Raw genomic sequence first — 17,914 nt, 5'->3', positions numbered from 1 at the left:
AAGGGCAGGAGAGTGAGCTTGTTTGTTTTTGAGACTCAAAAGCAACTCATTGGCAGTCATCCCCACTTTCTGCAAGGGTTAAAGGAAGGCTGTTTGCTGAAGCAGTTCCTTCACAGTGACAATAGTGTTTCCTTAATAATGTATGTGCGTTCCTGCAGTATCCTCTGTGTAGGAAATGGAGCTAATTATAGAGCTTTAGTTTGAAGACTAAGGGTCCTGAATATCTGGAATTGAAATTAACATTTTTTTCCTGGTTGATTACGACCTATTTTGGGGGATTTCTCTTTCGTTCTTGCTCTCTACTTGTCTCATATTTTCTCTCGAGCTCTAGATCTTACTCTTGGTTTCCTCCCTCGCAGTCTATCATTCCCTTGGTTATTTACTCTATCCTCTTTTTTTTCACTCTCTTCCCCCTTTTTCTCTCTCTCAATCCCATTTTGTCCCTTTCGTTCTTCCTCATATATTCTATCTCACTCTCTTTCCTATTCCCCCTTTTCCCATTCTCACCTCCTCCAAAATCAGTGGAAGAAAAAGGCAAAACTCCTTGCAAAAGGTTTCCTACTTTAAAAATTACCATTTCTCCATCCTGGGGCCTGTGAATCACAGCATCATGGAAATGTTTTCATCAGCTCCATTTATCTGTGGTGCAAGTCCCTCCTGTCAATATTGGGTATGAGGGCTTTACTGGATAGCCACAGTGTTGGAGTGCTGCAAATGAAGTGAATATGCTGTACTTGAACATTCAAGAAAACCTTTGAGAAGGTAACACACAAGTGACTTTTAAGCTTCAGGATAAAACCCATGGGGAATGGTAGCAAATTGGATTGAAAACGTCCTAGAAGGAGGTCAAGACAGTTTCTAAAGAATACTTGGATGTTATTCATAGTGTCTCAGAGCGTTCTGTTCTTGTTCACTTTGTACATTAATGTGAGCTATTCACCGTGAGATATTTACTCTTGGAATGGTCTACAAATTTACAGCTGATAATACAATAGGAGGCATAGTAAAATAAATTCTGAGGACGTAAAGCTCCAAGAGAATATTAATAAAACAGTGAAATGGACAAAATAGCCACAGATGGGTGGCACAGTGGTTAGCACTGCTGCCTCACATTGCCAGGGACCCAGGTTCAATTTCGACCTTGGGTGACTGTGTGGAGTTTGCTCCGATTTCCTCCCACAGTCCAAAGATGTGCAGGTTAGGTGGATTGCCCCTTAGCCTTCAAAGGTTAGATGGGGATAGGGCGGGGGAGTGGGCCTAGGTATGATGCTCTTTCAAAGGGTCGGTGCAGACTCGATGGGTCGAATGGCCTCCTTCTGCACTGTAGGGATTCTATGATGTGAGTAAATGTTAAATTGCACACTTTGGTTAATAAGGTTAAAAATAGACATTTTATGGGGATAGATTAGGTTATGTGAAAAAGTAGAGATGTCTGGAGGTTCAGATTCATAAGAGATTAAAAGCAGCATTTCAAGGGAAACAGGTGATAAATAGCTAATATTGATATTTATTTCAATATGGAAGATTTTGTGATTATAGACTGAGTTTGTGACTGAATCAGAAACCGTGCAGTATTTAAGAACGGGTAGAAAGGTCGTTGAATGAAAGGGGGAAATGGGAACCAAGTGTGCAAATGGGATCAGTACATCTACTTGTGTCGAGAAAATGGACTGATTACATCAAATGATCTGCTTTCCTGCTGTAATTTTCATGTGATTTTACAAACATTGTACCTCAAGACCCTTGGATATGAACCTTCAGATCCCAGTGGTTTGTCCAAAGTTTACCTCAATTGTTTTGTCCATTTCTTTTTGAATAGTAAGTCCACTAACCTTTGTAACAACACCTCAAATGATTCAACAATCCCAATATTCACCTGCTCTGTAAACCGAGGTACATTATTTAATATATGGACCATGGGCGGGATTCTCCGACCCCCCGCCGGGTCGGAGAATCGCCGGGGGCTGGCGTGAATCCCGCCCCCGCCGGTTGCCGAATTCTCCGGCACCGGATATTCGGCGGGGGCGGGAATCGCGCCGAGCCGGTTGGCGGGCCCCCCCCCCTGGCGATTCTCCGGCCCGTGATGGGCCGAAGTCCCGCCGCTGTCAACCCATGCCAGCCGGCGTGGATTGAACCACCTTTGGGACGGCGGGACACGGAAGCGCGGGCGGGCCTGTGCCGTGGGGGGCACTCTTTTCCTTCCACCTTCGCCATGGTCTCCACCATGGTGGAGGCGGAAGAGACCCCCTCCACTGCGCATGCGTGGGGATGCCGTGAGCGGCCGCTGACGCTCCCGGGCATGCGCCGCCTGGCAAAGTCAGTTTCGCGCCAGCTGGCGGGGCACCAAAGGCCTTTCCCGCCAGCTGGCGGGGCGGATATCAGTCCGGCGCGGTCCTAGCCCCTCAAGGTGAGGGCTCGGCTGCTCAAGATGCGGAGACTTCCGCACCTTTGGGGCGGCGCGATGCCGGACTGATTCGCCCCGTTTTTGGCGCCGATCGGCGGACATCGCGCCGATATCGGAGAATCCCGCCCCATGTCTATGTTCGCACTGCCAACTTGCCTCCTTCGGTGAATTAGATCAATCAGGAAGTAGTGAACGGGTGACAATAAGGTTTGGTTTTAAAAGATGGAAGATAATCACAGGAATGGAAGATTGAGGAAGGTGAGCTGTTCTGCAGTTTTCAGAGCCTACGTTTAAGAGTGGAGTGATCTTCAATACAGTGAAAATGCAGGTAGAAAGAAGAGCATGTAGAATGGATATGTGGACAATTTCTCTCAAAAAGCTGCCGCAGTGACATGAGTCGCAGACTCGTGAACATAGCCCAGTCCATCACACGAACCTGCCTCCCGCTGCCTGGGGAAAGCGGGCAGCATAATCAAAGACCCCTCCCACCCGGCTTACTCACTCTTCCAACTTCTTCCATCGGGCAGGAGATACAGAAGTCTGAGAACACGCACAAACAGACTCAAAAACAGCTTCTATCCCACTGTTACCAGACTCCTAAATGACCCTCTTATGGACTGACCTGATTAATACTACCTGTATGCTTCATCTGATGCCGGTATCTCTGTATTTACTTTGTGTACTTTGTGTTGCCTTATTATGTATTTTCTTTTTATTTTATTTTCATGCACTAAATGATCTGTTTGAGCTGCTCGCAGAAAAATACTTTTCACTGCACCTCGGCACACGTGACAATAAACAAATCCATACAGTGCTGCGGGGGGTGGGGGTAATGATTTGGAATCAGCTGAGCGTTAAATCCTGGATAGTCAGGCCATCGCTGAAATATAGATTATGGGCGGGATTCTCCCAGCCTGGGGCCAGGCCGGAGAAACTCCGCAACTGGGCCACGCCGCCCCGACGCGGAGAATCGCCGACATTGGCGCCGGCGTGTTTGGCGCGCCGCCGGTCGCGGGCCACTGTACGCGGCCGGGCCGCCGCCTGGGCCGAGCGGCTGCTCTAAAAAGGCAGTGTCCCACCGACGCCGTCCACACCTGGTCGCAGCCGGCGGGACCTCTGCGCACAGGGTCGGGGGGCGGCCTGTGGGGGGGGGGAGGGGGGGGGAAAGGGGGGCTCCGATGGGACCTGGCCCGCGATCGGGGCCCACCAATCGGCAGGCCGGCCTCTCGCTCCCCGGGCCTATTTTCTTCCGCGCCGGCCCATGAACTCCCGCGCCATGTTGCGTCGGGGCCAGCGCGTTGGGGGAGGCCACTGTACATGCGTAGGTTGGCGCCGGCGCCACTGCGCATGCGCGGATCCCGCGGCGCACAGTTCACGCCGGGATGGGATGCTGGAGCGGCGTGTACCGCTCCATCGCCGTGCTGGCCCCCTGCTGGGGCCAGAATTGGTACTCCCAGCGGCTCGTTCACGCCATCGTGAAACACAACGCGGTTTCCGACGGCGTGGACACTCTGCCGCCGAATGGGAGAATCCCGCCCAAAGTGTCCAAGTGTGTAGCTTGGATTAGCAATGTCTGTTATCTAGAAGCCAACATTGTGTAAACAGGAATAGATGGTAGGAAGTTGCTTGGCAGCAAAGATCACTGGGCTCCAATGTTGCAGCAAAGCTGATGAGCTTGGATCAGGCGATTGGCTCTATGCTCCTAAGTCACTGATTCATCAGTCACTCAAGCAGCCATTCTTGATCATGAGTCCTGACAATGAATGTTTACAGGATGTTTGACTGTGAAGGAGTAGCACTGCTGAGCCTGATCCTGTGTTCAACCAATGTCTACGTACATGTCCCTTCATGCAGGAACCACTAGATCACTGCCATGAATAACGGTAACTGGTTTCCCGTTACTAGCCCAGGGCGTTCAATATTTCCTTGTGTGTCTCGGTGCCAAACTTTGCCAATGCTCCTGTGGAGCACCTTGAAAAGTTTTGCCTCTTTAAATGTGCTGTATAAATACAAGTTGTTATTGTTGCATGTGAGCAACCTACCCATCGACACACCCTTTCAGCTACATTGATATTCAGCCTGGGAGAAAATAGAGATGTTCAAATGTTTAAAACTGAATGAGACTTTTTCTGATAGAACGGTTATGGTGGAACTGTTCTTTAACATTTTGTTTTGAAAGATTTTCAGGAATAGCTGAGTAAATATATAAAGGAGATAGGAATAGATAACATTAGAGGACATATGGTGAGGAGGCTCATGTGGAGCATAGACACAGTAATAGAGCCATTCAGTATAATAGCCAGTTTCTGTGTTGTACGTTCTACCTAATTCTGTGGAAAAAGCTCAACGTAAAAATGCTCTACAAGCATTAAAGGAACCTTCCAAGAAAGCTCATAATGCAGAGAACAAGGTGAAATTATTAACTTGGTAGAGTTCGGAAGGAAATATTTTGCAGACATACTTCCTCTAATTGTTTAGCGTTGGTTCCGCAGCATGTGAATTGTCTCCATTGGGTTTTCTCTTGATATTAATGTGATCTAGGCTGCAGAATACAAGTCTGAAGAAGTTTGTGAATCGTGACCTTGTTTCCAAACAATCAACAACGTCCGTTTTAATGCCGTTCTCTTTGCCAGTGTTTACGAGCACACTCACATGTCGGACAGGAGAAGACTGTTGCCTTGCTTCCTGAAACAATGGCTTAAGAACATAAGAAATAGGAGCAGTAATAGACCACGTGGTCCCTTGAGTCTGCTCCACCATTCATGGAATTGTGGCAAACCTTCGATCTGGACTCCATTTTCCAGCCCAATTCCCTGTATTGCTTCATTCCCTTAGATTTTAAAAATGGAAATACCCAATGACTGAGAATTTACAGTCCTCTAGAGTGGAGAACTCCAAAGAAGGGGAAACCCGTGCTTAATTTGTCCTTCTGGGTTTGAGGTTTATGGCAACTTATTGGACACAGGTCCAGAGCACAAAACTGCTTAGAATTTGCTACTGAGCCAGATGTTTCACCTACGCAAGCCATGAATGTGAGAATTGGAAACATAGCACTGATCTATGGGGCGTCATTCTCCGACGCCCCGCCGGGTCGGAGAATGGCGGTAGGCCGCCGTGAATCCCGCCCCAGCCCCCGCCGAAGTCTCCGGTACCAGAGATTGGGCGGGGGCGGGAATCGGGCCGCGCCGGTTGGCGGGACCCCCCGCTGGATTCTCCAGCCCGGATGGGCCGAAGTCCCACCCAGAAATTGCCTGTCCCGCCGGCGTAAATCAAACCTGGTATTTACCGGCGGGACCAGGTGGCGTGGGCGGGCTCCGGGGTCCTGGGGGGGGGGCGCGGGGCGATCTGACCCCGGGGGGTGCCCCCACGGTGGCCTGGCCCGCGATCGGGGCCCACAGATCCGCGGGCGGGCCTGTGCCGTGGGGGAACTCTTTCCCTTCCGCCTCCGCCACGGCCTCCACCATGGCGGAGGCGGAAGAGACTCTCCCCACTGCGCATGCGCGGGAAACTGACAGCGGCCGCTGACGCTCCCGCGCATGCGCCGCATTTCCGCGCCAGCTGGCGGGGCAACAAACGCCATTTCCGCCAGCTGGCGGGGCGGAAATCCCTCCGGCGTCGGCCTAGCCCCTCAATGTTGGGGCTAGGCCGCCAAAGATGTGGAGCATTCCGCACCTTTGGGCCGGCGCGATGCCTGTCTGATTGGCGCCGTGTTTGGCGCCAGTCGGCGGACATCGCGCCGTTGGGGGAGAATTTCGCCCCGGGTCTTTTGAAGTTAAGATTCAGTCATTTTATTTGGTGAGAGTGATGTAAATACTTTCCAGTAATATTACAGGCTGTCTCTGCCTCTGAACACAGAAATGTTCTTCTTGTAGTAATGTATAAATATTTAAACTCAACCTTGCTTTCTCCATTCAATCTTTTTTGTCCTGTAGAGGTGTACATGTATGCTGTTTGTTTTCTCTCCAAACACCATCATGCCGTGTGTTTTTGAGGAGATGTTATATAATCTGTGCAGTACCTTCACCTGAGATATCACGAGGGCAGTGTGAAGGGAACATCAACTAGCACCTAACCAATAAAGTACAGAAACCTCTGGTACAGGCATGAGGAGCCTTTTGGCCTCCTTCTGTGCCATATCATTCCATGAACCTGGGAGTATCCATGGAAAAGTTTAGATGGCGATTGAGTTTGCATGTAACCATACTGTGCAATGCCTCAGAACAATTAAATGGTGATATAAAGAAAGCTTTGGCTCACATCTAACTTGTACCATATGTGACCCAGCAAGATGGAAGGAGTTACTCAGTGGACTAGTGTAAAATTTACCATATCTTACCTGTGAATATTAATTAGGCACAGTAAAGGAAGTGTTGCGTAGCAGTTAACGTGCGCCGTACCTGATCTCTGAGCATACAGTGCTGACACTGGATGAAAAAAATGGAAATATGTTCTCTTTCTGAGCTCTGCCTTTGCAGCCTGTTAAATCTGGGTGTCCTGATCCATGCATCATAAAAAGCTAGTTTGCAGGTAAGGCAAGTGATTCGGAAGGCAAGTGGAATGTAGTTGTTTATTGCAAGAAGGATAGAATATATAAAAACATAGAAAATATGAGCAGGATGCGGTCATTCAGCCCTTCAAGCCTGCTCAAAATGATCATGGCTGATAATCAAACTCAGTAATCTGACCCGCCTTCCCATCTATATCCTTTGAACCCTTTCACCCAAGTGCTATATCTAACTCCTTGAAAACGTACAATATTTTGGCCTCAACTACTTACTGTTGAAGGAATTCGACAGGCCCATCACCCTTTGGGCGAATAAATTTCTCCTAATCTCTGTCCTAAATTATCTACCCACCCCGTATCCTTAGATTTTGACCCCTGGTTCTGGGCACACCCATCATCGGGAACACCTGTCCTGCATCTACCCTGTCTAGTCTTGTTAGAATTTTATAGGTTTCTATGAGGCCTCCCCTTATTCTTCTGAACTTCAGCTTATATATAATCCTAATCGAATTAACCTCTCCTCATAGTTTCATAAATTCATAAGATATAGGAGCAGAATTAGGCCATTTTGACCAACGAGTCTGCTCCGCCCTTTGATCATGGCTGATCTCACCCTGGCCTTAACCTACCCATCCTGCCCGTACTCCATAACCCTTCAGCCCATTACCAATTAAAAATCTGTCTAACTCCAACTTAAATTTACTCACTGTCCCAGCATCCACCGCACTCTGGGGAGCGAATTCCACAGATTCACTGCACTTCCTTCATAACAAGAAGATCCTTTCTCAGATAAGGAGACCAAAACAGCTCCCAATACTCCAGATGTCATCTCATAAACCCCGAATAATTCCATCAAGACATCCCCGCTCCTGTACTCAAATCCTGTCATTATGAAGGCCAACAAACTTTGTCTTCTTTACTGCCTGCTGCACCTGGATGCTTACTTTTGGCGACTGGCGTACAAGGACACCCAGGTCTCATTGCACATTCCCCTCGCTCAATTTATAGCCCTCACACTTAACCCTGTGTTCCCCAACATTCCTGGTATGTTATTTGTGTCTTCCTTTGTGAAGACAGAAACAAAGTATGGAGTTAATTGGTCAACCATTTTTTTGTTCCCCATAATGGATTCCCCTGTTTCTGACTGCAAGGGACCTATGTTTGTCTTCACCAATCTTTTTCTCTTCATATACATATAGAAACCTTTATAGTCAGTTTATATGTTCCCCGTAACCTTATTCTCATACTCTATTTTCCCCTTCTTAATACATCTTGGTCCTCCTTTGCTGAATTCTAAACTGCTCCCAATACTGGCCAATTTATATGTCCCTACCTTGGATCTAATACTATCTCTAATTTCCCTTGTGAGCCATAGTTTGACCACCTTTCCCCTTTTACTTTTGCGGCAGATAGGAATAAACAATTGTTGCAGTTCACCCGTGCACTCTTTGAATGTTTGCCATTGCCGATCCACCGTCATCCCTTTAAGTACATTTCCCAATCCATCATAGTGAACTTGCGCCTCATACCAACACCTATATAAGTAGGGAGGTTTTGCTGCAATAGTATAAGGGGATGCTGAGGTCACATCTAGAGTACTGTCCACAGTTTTGGTCTCCTTATATAATTATACAATTGCATTCGAGACAGCTAGGAGAAGGTTCACTTGACTGATTCCTATTGTATGAGAAAAGGCTGGGCCTGGACCCATTGAAATTTAGAAGAACGAGAGGGGGTCTTATTGAAACATATTGACAGGGTGGATGCTGAAAGGTTCCCTTAAGATAGAGGCTTAAAGCCAATAAATCCCCTGGACCTGCTGGGTTGCATCTTAGGATATTAAAGGAAGTAGCTACAGAAACCCATTCCAGTGAAGGAGAAAGAAAAAATTCTCATTGCTTCCCAGTGCCTAAAGTTGAAGTGTTGATATTTTGGAATGGTTCTGGGAAGTTGTCCAGTTGCTTTTCACTAGGAGACTAGCTTTCAGATAGTTACAGTCTGTATTTACTCTCTACCCACGCCCCTTTAACAAGCAAACTGTTTGGTTTCTTCCAGGTGTATCAGCCATTGTCTAATGAAGCTGAAATTGCACAGACTAAAAAGTTATTCAGGAGGCGAAGGAATGACCGGAGGTGAGTCTTATACTGCTGGCTGCCATGGCAACCAGTTCTGGGTTAGAAGCTCACTCACCTTGTCGGTTTGACAGTTTTAGTTCCTCGCTTTTTTTGTAAAAGCCCTTGAGTGGAACCAATGCCGAATGCCAGCCTTTTACTAAACATTATCTGGTAATCCTGATTGGTCGATCAAATATTTTACAATCAGTTTGCTTTCCCCATAAAACATATATTTTCGTGTTTTTATTTCACACCATTTTCAGGGTGACTTGTTTACAACAATGTGAGGGTTTTGATGGAGGAGAATTGGGCACCATCCATTTTAGGCAACTTGTAAGTCAAATGTCCCAGCAATGTTCCCAAGAACTGGGCTGAGACTGTCTAAACTTAATTCTCAGGATCTGTGCAGCATGAGGAGGAGGCCAGTGCTGCAGCAGTAGCTGAAAAGAAGAGAGAAAGTGGAAGAAGCAACAATCACATCCTCCTAGTCATTCCCACATTTGGTCCCTGTACAAGCTAGAGCTTTTATTTTGTAATTTATTTAATTATTTTCTTTCCCCTCCAGTAATCTTGCTGCAAAGCACCATCACTGGTGCAGAGGGTAGTCTGTGCACCTACTGCTAGGCCTCTTCCAATACTGGTCTGAAACCAGCAGCTGGAAGGTGAGTGAGGGTGTTCTTGGGGTTCCTCCTCCTCTATTCCTCGGGAAGGAAATGTCTCAGGCCTCCTTGTTTTGCCTCCCCACGGTAGGTGATTGAACATACTACCTTTCCGTAGTATGTTGTGCATCTCAGCATAAATTATGTAGATGAGATCAAGCCTTGCACTTGGTAGGAAAGATTACCCTTTATCTTCCTGTATGGGCTCCCAATTCCAGATGATCCAATCTGAAATCCAGTCACAGATCAATCACTTCAGTAATCTGTTTAACTGTCAAACTTGCAAGAGGTGATGGTGCAGAATATTTGGATCTCCCCAATATGGTGAGACACTAACAGGTACAACTTTCAAGAAAATATTGCTTTGCATCACCTCTCTAGCTTGGAGCTGTTAAGTGCAACCTGTTGCCTGTCCTGTCTTTCATCACACTTCAGCTTCCCCTTTGTCACATTAACCCAAATTTAAATGTTTTATAATCTGTATCCTTCGTTTCTGATTGTACTTTAGGAACTCTAGTGTTTAAGTGAACTGAACTATCATGGATTACTGATGTATTTCACTTTGTGAGTTGCATGTAGCTAGTTTCTTTGTTAAGTACTTCACTACAAAGGGTTGATTCAGGTATGTTATTTTTGTCTGAACACACCAATCTGTAGAATCATAGAATAGATACAGCACAGACGGAGACCATTCTGCCTGACATGTCTGTGCCAGCTCCCTGCAAGAGTAACTCATACCCCCCACCCCCACCTATTCCCTATAGCCCTGCAAATTTGTGATTCGTTTTGAAAATTATTGTGGCATTTTCTTTGCTTCTGTCGGCAGTTTGCAACTGGGATATGCAGTTGCCAGCTGTGAACTAAATAAAAGTTGCTGCGCTATATTCCTTGGTTTTGATGAGGCTCAGCAGTGACTTCAGCCCAGTATGTCAGCCCTTGCAAAATGGCGATCTACTGCGACCTGGGGGAGCCACTTTGAAAAGGATTATTTTTCAGAGTATTTCTTTTATTGATGTGTTGGTAGGGGGCTGAAGAAAGATACAAACTGATCCAGCAGCTGTTGGAGATATTGGGGTGGGTGGAAAGGAATAAAAACTTTGAAAGCATTCCCCCATAATAATCATCTTTTTGATTTGTTTTTTAAATAAATTTAGAGTACCCAATTCTTTTTTTCCAATTAAGGGGCAATTTAGCGTGGCCAATCCAGCTACCCTGTGCATCTTTTTGGGTTGTGGGGTAAGACCCAAGCGGACACTGGGAGAATGTGCAAACTCCACACGGATAGTGACCCTGGGTCTTCGGCGCCGTCAGGCAGCAGTGCTAATCACTGCGCCATCGTGCTGCCCGCCATAACAATCTTCATGTTGCAGTGTGCAAATACTTTCCCCCTTCTGTTTTCTGTTCAGTATACACATGATTAGATGGTGGTGTCCTTTGTTTGTATTTCACCTGAGCTTTAGTAAGAAAAAATATTAAATTAAAGGTTTTAAGCAACACAATGAGGCTGCCCTCATGAGCAGTTTCTGGACAAATACAATTGAGTTATCAGAAATTTGCAAAAAAGGAACAATTGAGGGGAATAAGCAAGTACAATTTAATTAATTTTTGTAACTTGTTCAAGCTAGAGATCATTAAAACTAGTAATCATTATTCCTTGTGAGGATCTTTACATGTATTTTACCTGCTTACTTACAATGTTGTTTATTTCTAAATGCCAATTTGATGCTAATGATTCTGCCTCAGAAACAGGGGGCGTCATTCTCCGACCCCCCGCCGGGTCGGAGAATGGCCATTGGCCGCCGTGAATCCCGCCCCCGCCGAAGTCTCCGGTACCGGAGATTGGACGGGGGCGAGAATCGGGCCGCGCCGGTTGGCGGGACCCCCCGCTGGATTCTCCGGCCCGGATGGGCCGAAGTCCCGCCCAGAAATTGCCTGTCCCGCCGGCGTAAATCAAACCTGGTATTTATCGGCGGGACCAGGCGGCGTGGGCGGGCTCCGGGGTCCTGGGGGGGGCGCGGGGCGATCTGACCCCGGGGGGTGCCCCCACGGTGGCCTGGCCCGCGATCGGGGCCCACCGATCCGCGGGCGGGCCTGTGCCGTGGGGGCACTCTTTCCCTTCCGCCTCCGCCATGGCCTCCACCATGGCGGAGGCGGAAGAGACTCTCCCCACTGCGCATGCGCCGGGAAACTGACAGCGGCCGCTGACGCTCCTGCACATGCGCCGCATTTCCGCGCCAGCTTGCGGGGCAACAAACGCCATTTCCGCCAGCTGGCGGGGCGGAAATCCCTCCGGCGTCGGCCTAGCCCCTCAATGTTGGGGCTAGGCCGCCAAAGATGCGGAGCATTCCGCACCTTTGGGCCGGCGCGATGCCCGTCTGATTGTGCCGTCTTTGGCGCCAGTCGGCGGACATCCCGCCGTTGGGGGAGAATTTCGCCCAGGAAAATTAATTTGCATGCTGTCCTGTTAAGGAACCTAAAGGTCAATAGTATACACTTCTGTGTTGTGTCATGGCACCCTAGGTTAGTGCGCAGTCAATTCCAGCTCCATTTGACCCAAAGTCCCCCCCCAGCGTGCCCCATGTTTAAGCTTCTGGGTTGCTGTAGAGTAAAGGAGACAAGCGTTCTGCTTCTCCACAAAACACCTTTATTTCTTTGATCCAACTTCACACACAAATTTACACCAACAAATATTGCCACCTGTAACCTCTTTATATATCAGTGACTTCTATTGGCTAATTGACATCGACTTAGTATTTAATTGGAAGGTCTGTTAATCCATTTCTAACACTCCATATATACACACAGACAAACAACACAGAGGGGAAAAGCTGGTGGAAAGGGAAAGAAAATATTAATAAAAATGAAAGCATAAGGATCTTTAATGCACTGGATGACTTACAGTCAATGGGCGGGATTCTCCGACCTCCTGCCGGGTCGGAGAATCGGCGGGGGCGGCGTGAATCACGCCCTGCCGCTCCAACGCCGGCTGCCAAATTCTCTGGCGCCGGTTTTTGGGCAGGGATCATGCCGCACCGGTCGGGGGCCGTTGGCAGTGGCCCCCCCGGCAATTCTCCTGGCCTGATGGGCCGAGCGGCCGCACGTTCCTGGCCAGTCCGCCGGCGTGAAATGGACATGGTCCATCCCAGCAGGATCTGGCTTGGAAGGCGACTAGCGTAGTCCTCGGGGGGGGGCGCGGGGGGATCCGGCCCCACGGTGGCCTGGCCCACGATCGGGGCCCACCGATCAGCGGGCGGGCCTGTGCCGGATTGGATTGGATTGGATTGGATTTGTTTATTGTCACGTGTACCGAGGTACAATGAAAATTATTTTTCTGCGAGCAGCTCAACAGATCATTAAGTACATGAGAAGAAAAGGGAATAAAAGAAAATACATAATAGGGCAACACAACATATACAATGTAACTACAAAAGCACTGGCATCAGATGAAGCAGACAGGGTGTAGTGTTAATGAGGTCAGTCCATAAGAGGGTCATTTAGGAGTCTGGTGACAGTGGGGAGGAAGCTGTTTTTGAGTCTGTTCGTGCGTGTTCTCAGACTTCTGTATCTCCTGCCCGATGGAAGAAGTTGGAAGAGTGAGTAAGCCGGGTGGGAGGGAGCTTTGATTATGCTGCCCGCTTTCCCCAGGCAGCGGGAGGTGTAGATGGAGTCAATGGATGGGAGGCAGGTTCGTGTGATGGACTGGGCGGTGTTCACGGCTCTCTGAAGTTTCTTGCGGTCCTGGGCTGAGCAGTTGCCATACCAGGCTGTGATGCAGCCAGATAGGATGCTTTCTATGGTGCATCTGTAAACGTTGGTGAGGGTTAATGTGGACATGCCAAATTTCCTTAGTTTCCAGGCCGGCGTGGAGAAGAACCCCCCTGCGCATTCGCGGAACCACCACGCTGGCCCTTCGGCGCCGGTTGGCACAGCGCCAACCTCGCCGCCGCCGGCCTAGCCCCCGGAAGTGCGGAGGATTCCACAACTGCCAGGCGGCCCGACGCCGGAGTGGTTCACGCCGCTCTTGGCGACGGCGTCAGGCCGTCCTGCCAATTGCGGGAGAATCCCGGCCAATATCTTTCTGAAGTTCGGGCTTTTGTTTCCTAGGCTTAAGAATATTTTCTCTGACATGGGTGTCTACTTTCCTCTGCAGACTCAGCATCATTTCAGGTTTACAGCAAAGGATGTACCAGGCACTCAGTGCTTTCAGAACAATGGAGCAGTTCTTTCACTTCAGTGAGCAGGAGAGAGAGAGAGTTCCTTTCACTTCCTAGGTCTAGATACTTCTGTTAATTTCTCTCAAAAAGCATCACACAGGAACCAATCACTGACCGCTGTCAGGCAGAACACTGTCCCTGCCAGCCCACCAGTTGCCAGTTAATAATAATAATAATAATAATAATTGCTTATTGTCACAAGTAGGCTTCAATGAAGTTAATGTGAAAAGCCCCTAACCAGTCAAACCAACTCCCTCCAAACCTGTTTCCTAAGATCCTCTCAGTGCAAAGGAGTTTAGCTTCTCATGGGCTGGTTTAGGACAGGGCTAAATAGGTGGCTTTTAAAGCAGACCAAGGCAGGCCAGCAGCGCCCCTGAACCGGCGCCGGAATGTGGCGACTAGGGGCTTTTCACAGGAACTTCATTCGAAGCCTACTTGTGACAATAAGCTATTTTCATTTTGTGGTAGTCACCACTGATGTATATATTAGGTGATTTGTGGTAAGGCCCTGTACTACAGGTACGGGGGTAGTTCCCTGCCAGCTGGTTCCGCCCAGTAAATATGTGTGCTCCCCATACAGCAGGCGTTTCGCCAGCTGCTGTAGGAGGCCACACATCTTAGTGTAATAAAGCCTCAGTTGCATTCAACTCTCGTCTTTGTGTAATTGATCGTGCATCAATTTATTACACTAAAGTTTTCAGAAGATGGGCCGCCATCTTGTTCAACCCCCACCACGTGCGGCCCGTGGGCGCCGCCATCTTGTCCTCCCCAGGAACATCATGCGCCGCCATCTTGTCTCCCCCACGTGTGGCCCGTGGGCGCCGCCATCTTACCAGGACCCTTGCCCCCCGGGCACCCAATCGTCTGCCACCATCGATGATCAGCCACGTCTCGCCTCGGTCACGATTGACCAGTCTCGCCTACACGACCTAGCAACCGCCTCTACAAATGTGAAAATCGACGGGCACGAGATCTCCTGCCTGCTGGACTCCGGGAGCACCGAGAGCTTCATTCATCCCGATACGGTAAGGCGCTGCTCCCTCGCGGTACACCCCGCCAACCAGAGAAACTCCCTGGCCTCCGGGTCCCACTCCGTGGTGATCCGGGGGTACTGCATAGCCACTCTCACTGTCACTGTCCAGAGCATGGAGTTTACTGGCTTCCGCCTCTACGACCTTCCCAACCTCTGCGCTGTCTTACTACTCGGCCTGGACTTCCAGTGCAACCTCCAGAGCCTAACATTGAAATTCGGCGGGCCCCTACCACCCCTTACTGTGTGCGGCCCAGCGACCCTAAAGGTCGACCCACCTTCCCTATTTACAAACTTAACCCCAGATTGCAAACCCATCGCCACCAGGAGCAGACGGTACAGCACCCAGGACAGGACCTTCATCAGGTCCGAAGTCCAGCGACATACAAGTCATTTGGAGGAAAATGTAACTGGTCTGATTAGTGAGTTTGCAGACGACACAAAGGTTGGTGGAATTGCGAATAGCAATGAGGACTGTCAGAGGATACTGCAGGATTTAGATTGTTTGGAGACTTGGGCGGAGAGATGGCAGATGGAGTCTAATCTGGACAAATGTGAGGTAATGCATTTTGGAAGGTCTAATGCAGGTAGGGAATATACAGTGAATGGTAGAACCCTCAAGAGTATTGAAAGTCAGAGAGATCTAGGTGTACAGGTCCACAGGTCACTGAAAGGGGCAACACAGGTAGAGAAGGTAGTCAAGAAGGCATACGGCATGCTTGCCTTCATTGGACGGGGCATTGAGTATAAGAATTGGCAAGTCATGTTGCAGCTGTATAGAACCTTGGTTAGGCCACACTTGGAGTATAGAGTTCAATTCTGGTCGCCACACTACCAGAAGGACGTGGAGGCTTTAGAGAGGGTGCAGAAGAGATTTACCAGAATGTTGCCTAGTATGGAGGGCATTAGCTATGAGGAGTGGTTGAATAAACTCGGTTTGTTCTCACTGGAACGACGGAGGTTGAGAGGCGACCTGATAGAGGTCTACAAAATTATGAGGGGCATAGACAGAGTGGATAGTCAGAGGCTTTTCCCCAGGGTAGAGGGGTCAATTACTAGGGGGCATAGGTTTAAGGTGCGAGGGGCAAGGTTTAGAGTAGATGTACGAGGCAGGTTTTTTACGCAGAGGGTAGTGGGTGCCTGGAACTCGCTACTGGAGGAGGTGGTGGAAGCAGGGACGATAGTGACGTTTAAGGGGCATCTTGACAAATACATGAATAGGATGGGAATAGAGGGATACGGACCCAGGAGGTGTAGAAGATTGTAGTTTAGTCGGGCAGCATGGTTGGCACGGGCTTGGAGGGCCGACGGGCCTGTTCCTGTGCTGTACTTTTCTTTGTTCTTTGACTACTTCGGGAAGGCATCATCGAGGCCAGCAACAGCCCCTGGAGAGCCCAAGTGGTAGTGGTGAAAACTGGGAGAAACACAGAATGGTCATGCACTACAGCCAGACTATCACTAGGTACACACAGCTTGACGCGTACCCCCTCCCGCGCATATCTGATATAGTCAATCAGATTGCACAGTACCGGGTCTTCTCAACTGTGGACCTTAAATCCGCCTACCACCGGCTCCCCATCCGTAAGGTGGACTGCCCATACACTGCCTTTGAGGCAGATGGCCGCCTTTACCATTTTCTCAGGGTTCCTTTCGGCGTCACCAACGGGGTCTCGGTTTTCCAACGGGAAATGGACCGAATGGTCAACCGGTACGGGCTGCGGGCCACTTTCCCGTACATTGACAATGTCACCATCTGCGGCCACGATCAGCAGGACCATGACGCCAACCTTGCCAAATTTCTGCACACCGCCACTCTCCACAACCTCACTTACAATAAGGAGAAGTGTGTGTTCAGCACGAACCGCTTAGCCATCCTCGGCAATGTGGTCCAGAACGGAGTTCTGGGGCCCGAGCCCGACTGCATGCGCCCCGTTATGGAACTCCCCCTCCCCCACTGCCCCAAGGCCCTCAAACATTGCCTGGGGTTCTTTTCTTACTACCCCCAGTGGGTCCCAAATTATGCGGACAAGGCCCGCCCACTCGTCCAATCCATTCTTTTTCCCCTAACGGCTGAGGCTCACCAGGCCTTCAACCGTATTAAGGCCGACATCGCCAAGGCCGCGATGCACGCAGTCGACGAGACGCTCCCCTTCCAAGTCGAGAGCGATGCATCAGACGTCGCTCTGGCCAACACCCTCAACCAGGCAGGCAAGCCCGTGGCCTTCTTTTCACGAACCCTTCATGCCTCCGAAATTCGACACTCCTCCGTCGAAAAAGAGGCCCAAGCCATAGTAGAAGCTGTGCCGCATTGGAGGCATTACCTGGCCGGCAGGAGATTCACTCTCCTCACTGACCAGCGGTCGGTAGCCTTCATGTTTAACAACACACAGCGGGGCAAGATCAAAAACGATAAAATCTTGAGGTGGAGGATTGAGCTCTCCACCTACAACTACGAGATATTGTATTGCCCCGGTAAGCTCAACGAGCCCCCCGATGCCCTATCCTGAGGTACATGTGCCAGCGCACAGGTGGACCGACTCCGGACTCTGCACAACAACCTTTGTCACCCAGGAGTCACACGTTTGTACCACTTCATCAAGGCCCGCAATCTGCCCTACTCCGTCGAGGAAGTCAGGGCAATCACCAGAGACTACCAGGTCTGTGCGGCAAACTGCACTTCTGCCAGCCAGACCTTGTGCGCCTGGTGAAGGCCTCCCGCCCCTTTGAACGCCTCAGCGTGGACCCTGTGAAGAGCCTCACTCCACATCCCTCCATCAAAAACCGTATTCAGCTCCCTTTCCCATTTTCTTTTTACCTCATCCAACGGAGCTTGCTTGATTGAAAAGATATAACCATAAATATCCAATATCAGGGATAGCACGGTGGTGCAGTGGTTAGCACTGCTGCCTCAGGGAGCCGAGGACCCGGGTTCGATTCCGGTCCTGGATCATTGTCCGTGTGGAGTTCGCACATTCTCCCTGTATCTGCA

At 49.4% G+C, this 17,914-nt stretch overlaps 1 protein-coding gene across 3 annotated transcripts in view; it reads left to right on the top strand.

Annotated features, from left to right (window-relative positions):
- ctif (CBP80/20-dependent translation initiation factor) overlaps positions 1–17,914 on the top strand; it is a 455,795-nt gene that overhangs the window by 264,085 nt on the left and 173,796 nt on the right. For all 3 annotated transcript variants that reach the window (XM_072497444.1, XM_072497443.1, XM_072497442.1), the window contains one exon: positions 8,964–9,040. In XM_072497444.1, coding sequence (XP_072353545.1) covers positions 8,964–9,040 — 77 coding nt within the window. The remainder of the gene's footprint in view (positions 1–8,963; positions 9,041–17,914) is intronic.

This window comes from Scyliorhinus torazame, chromosome 3 (assembly GCF_047496885.1).
Source record: "Scyliorhinus torazame isolate Kashiwa2021f chromosome 3, sScyTor2.1, whole genome shotgun sequence".
NCBI lineage: Eukaryota > Metazoa > Chordata > Chondrichthyes > Carcharhiniformes > Scyliorhinidae > Scyliorhinus > Scyliorhinus torazame.
Note: the sequence above shows the minus strand (reverse complement) of the source record. Positions and strands in the feature narration are given on the sequence as shown.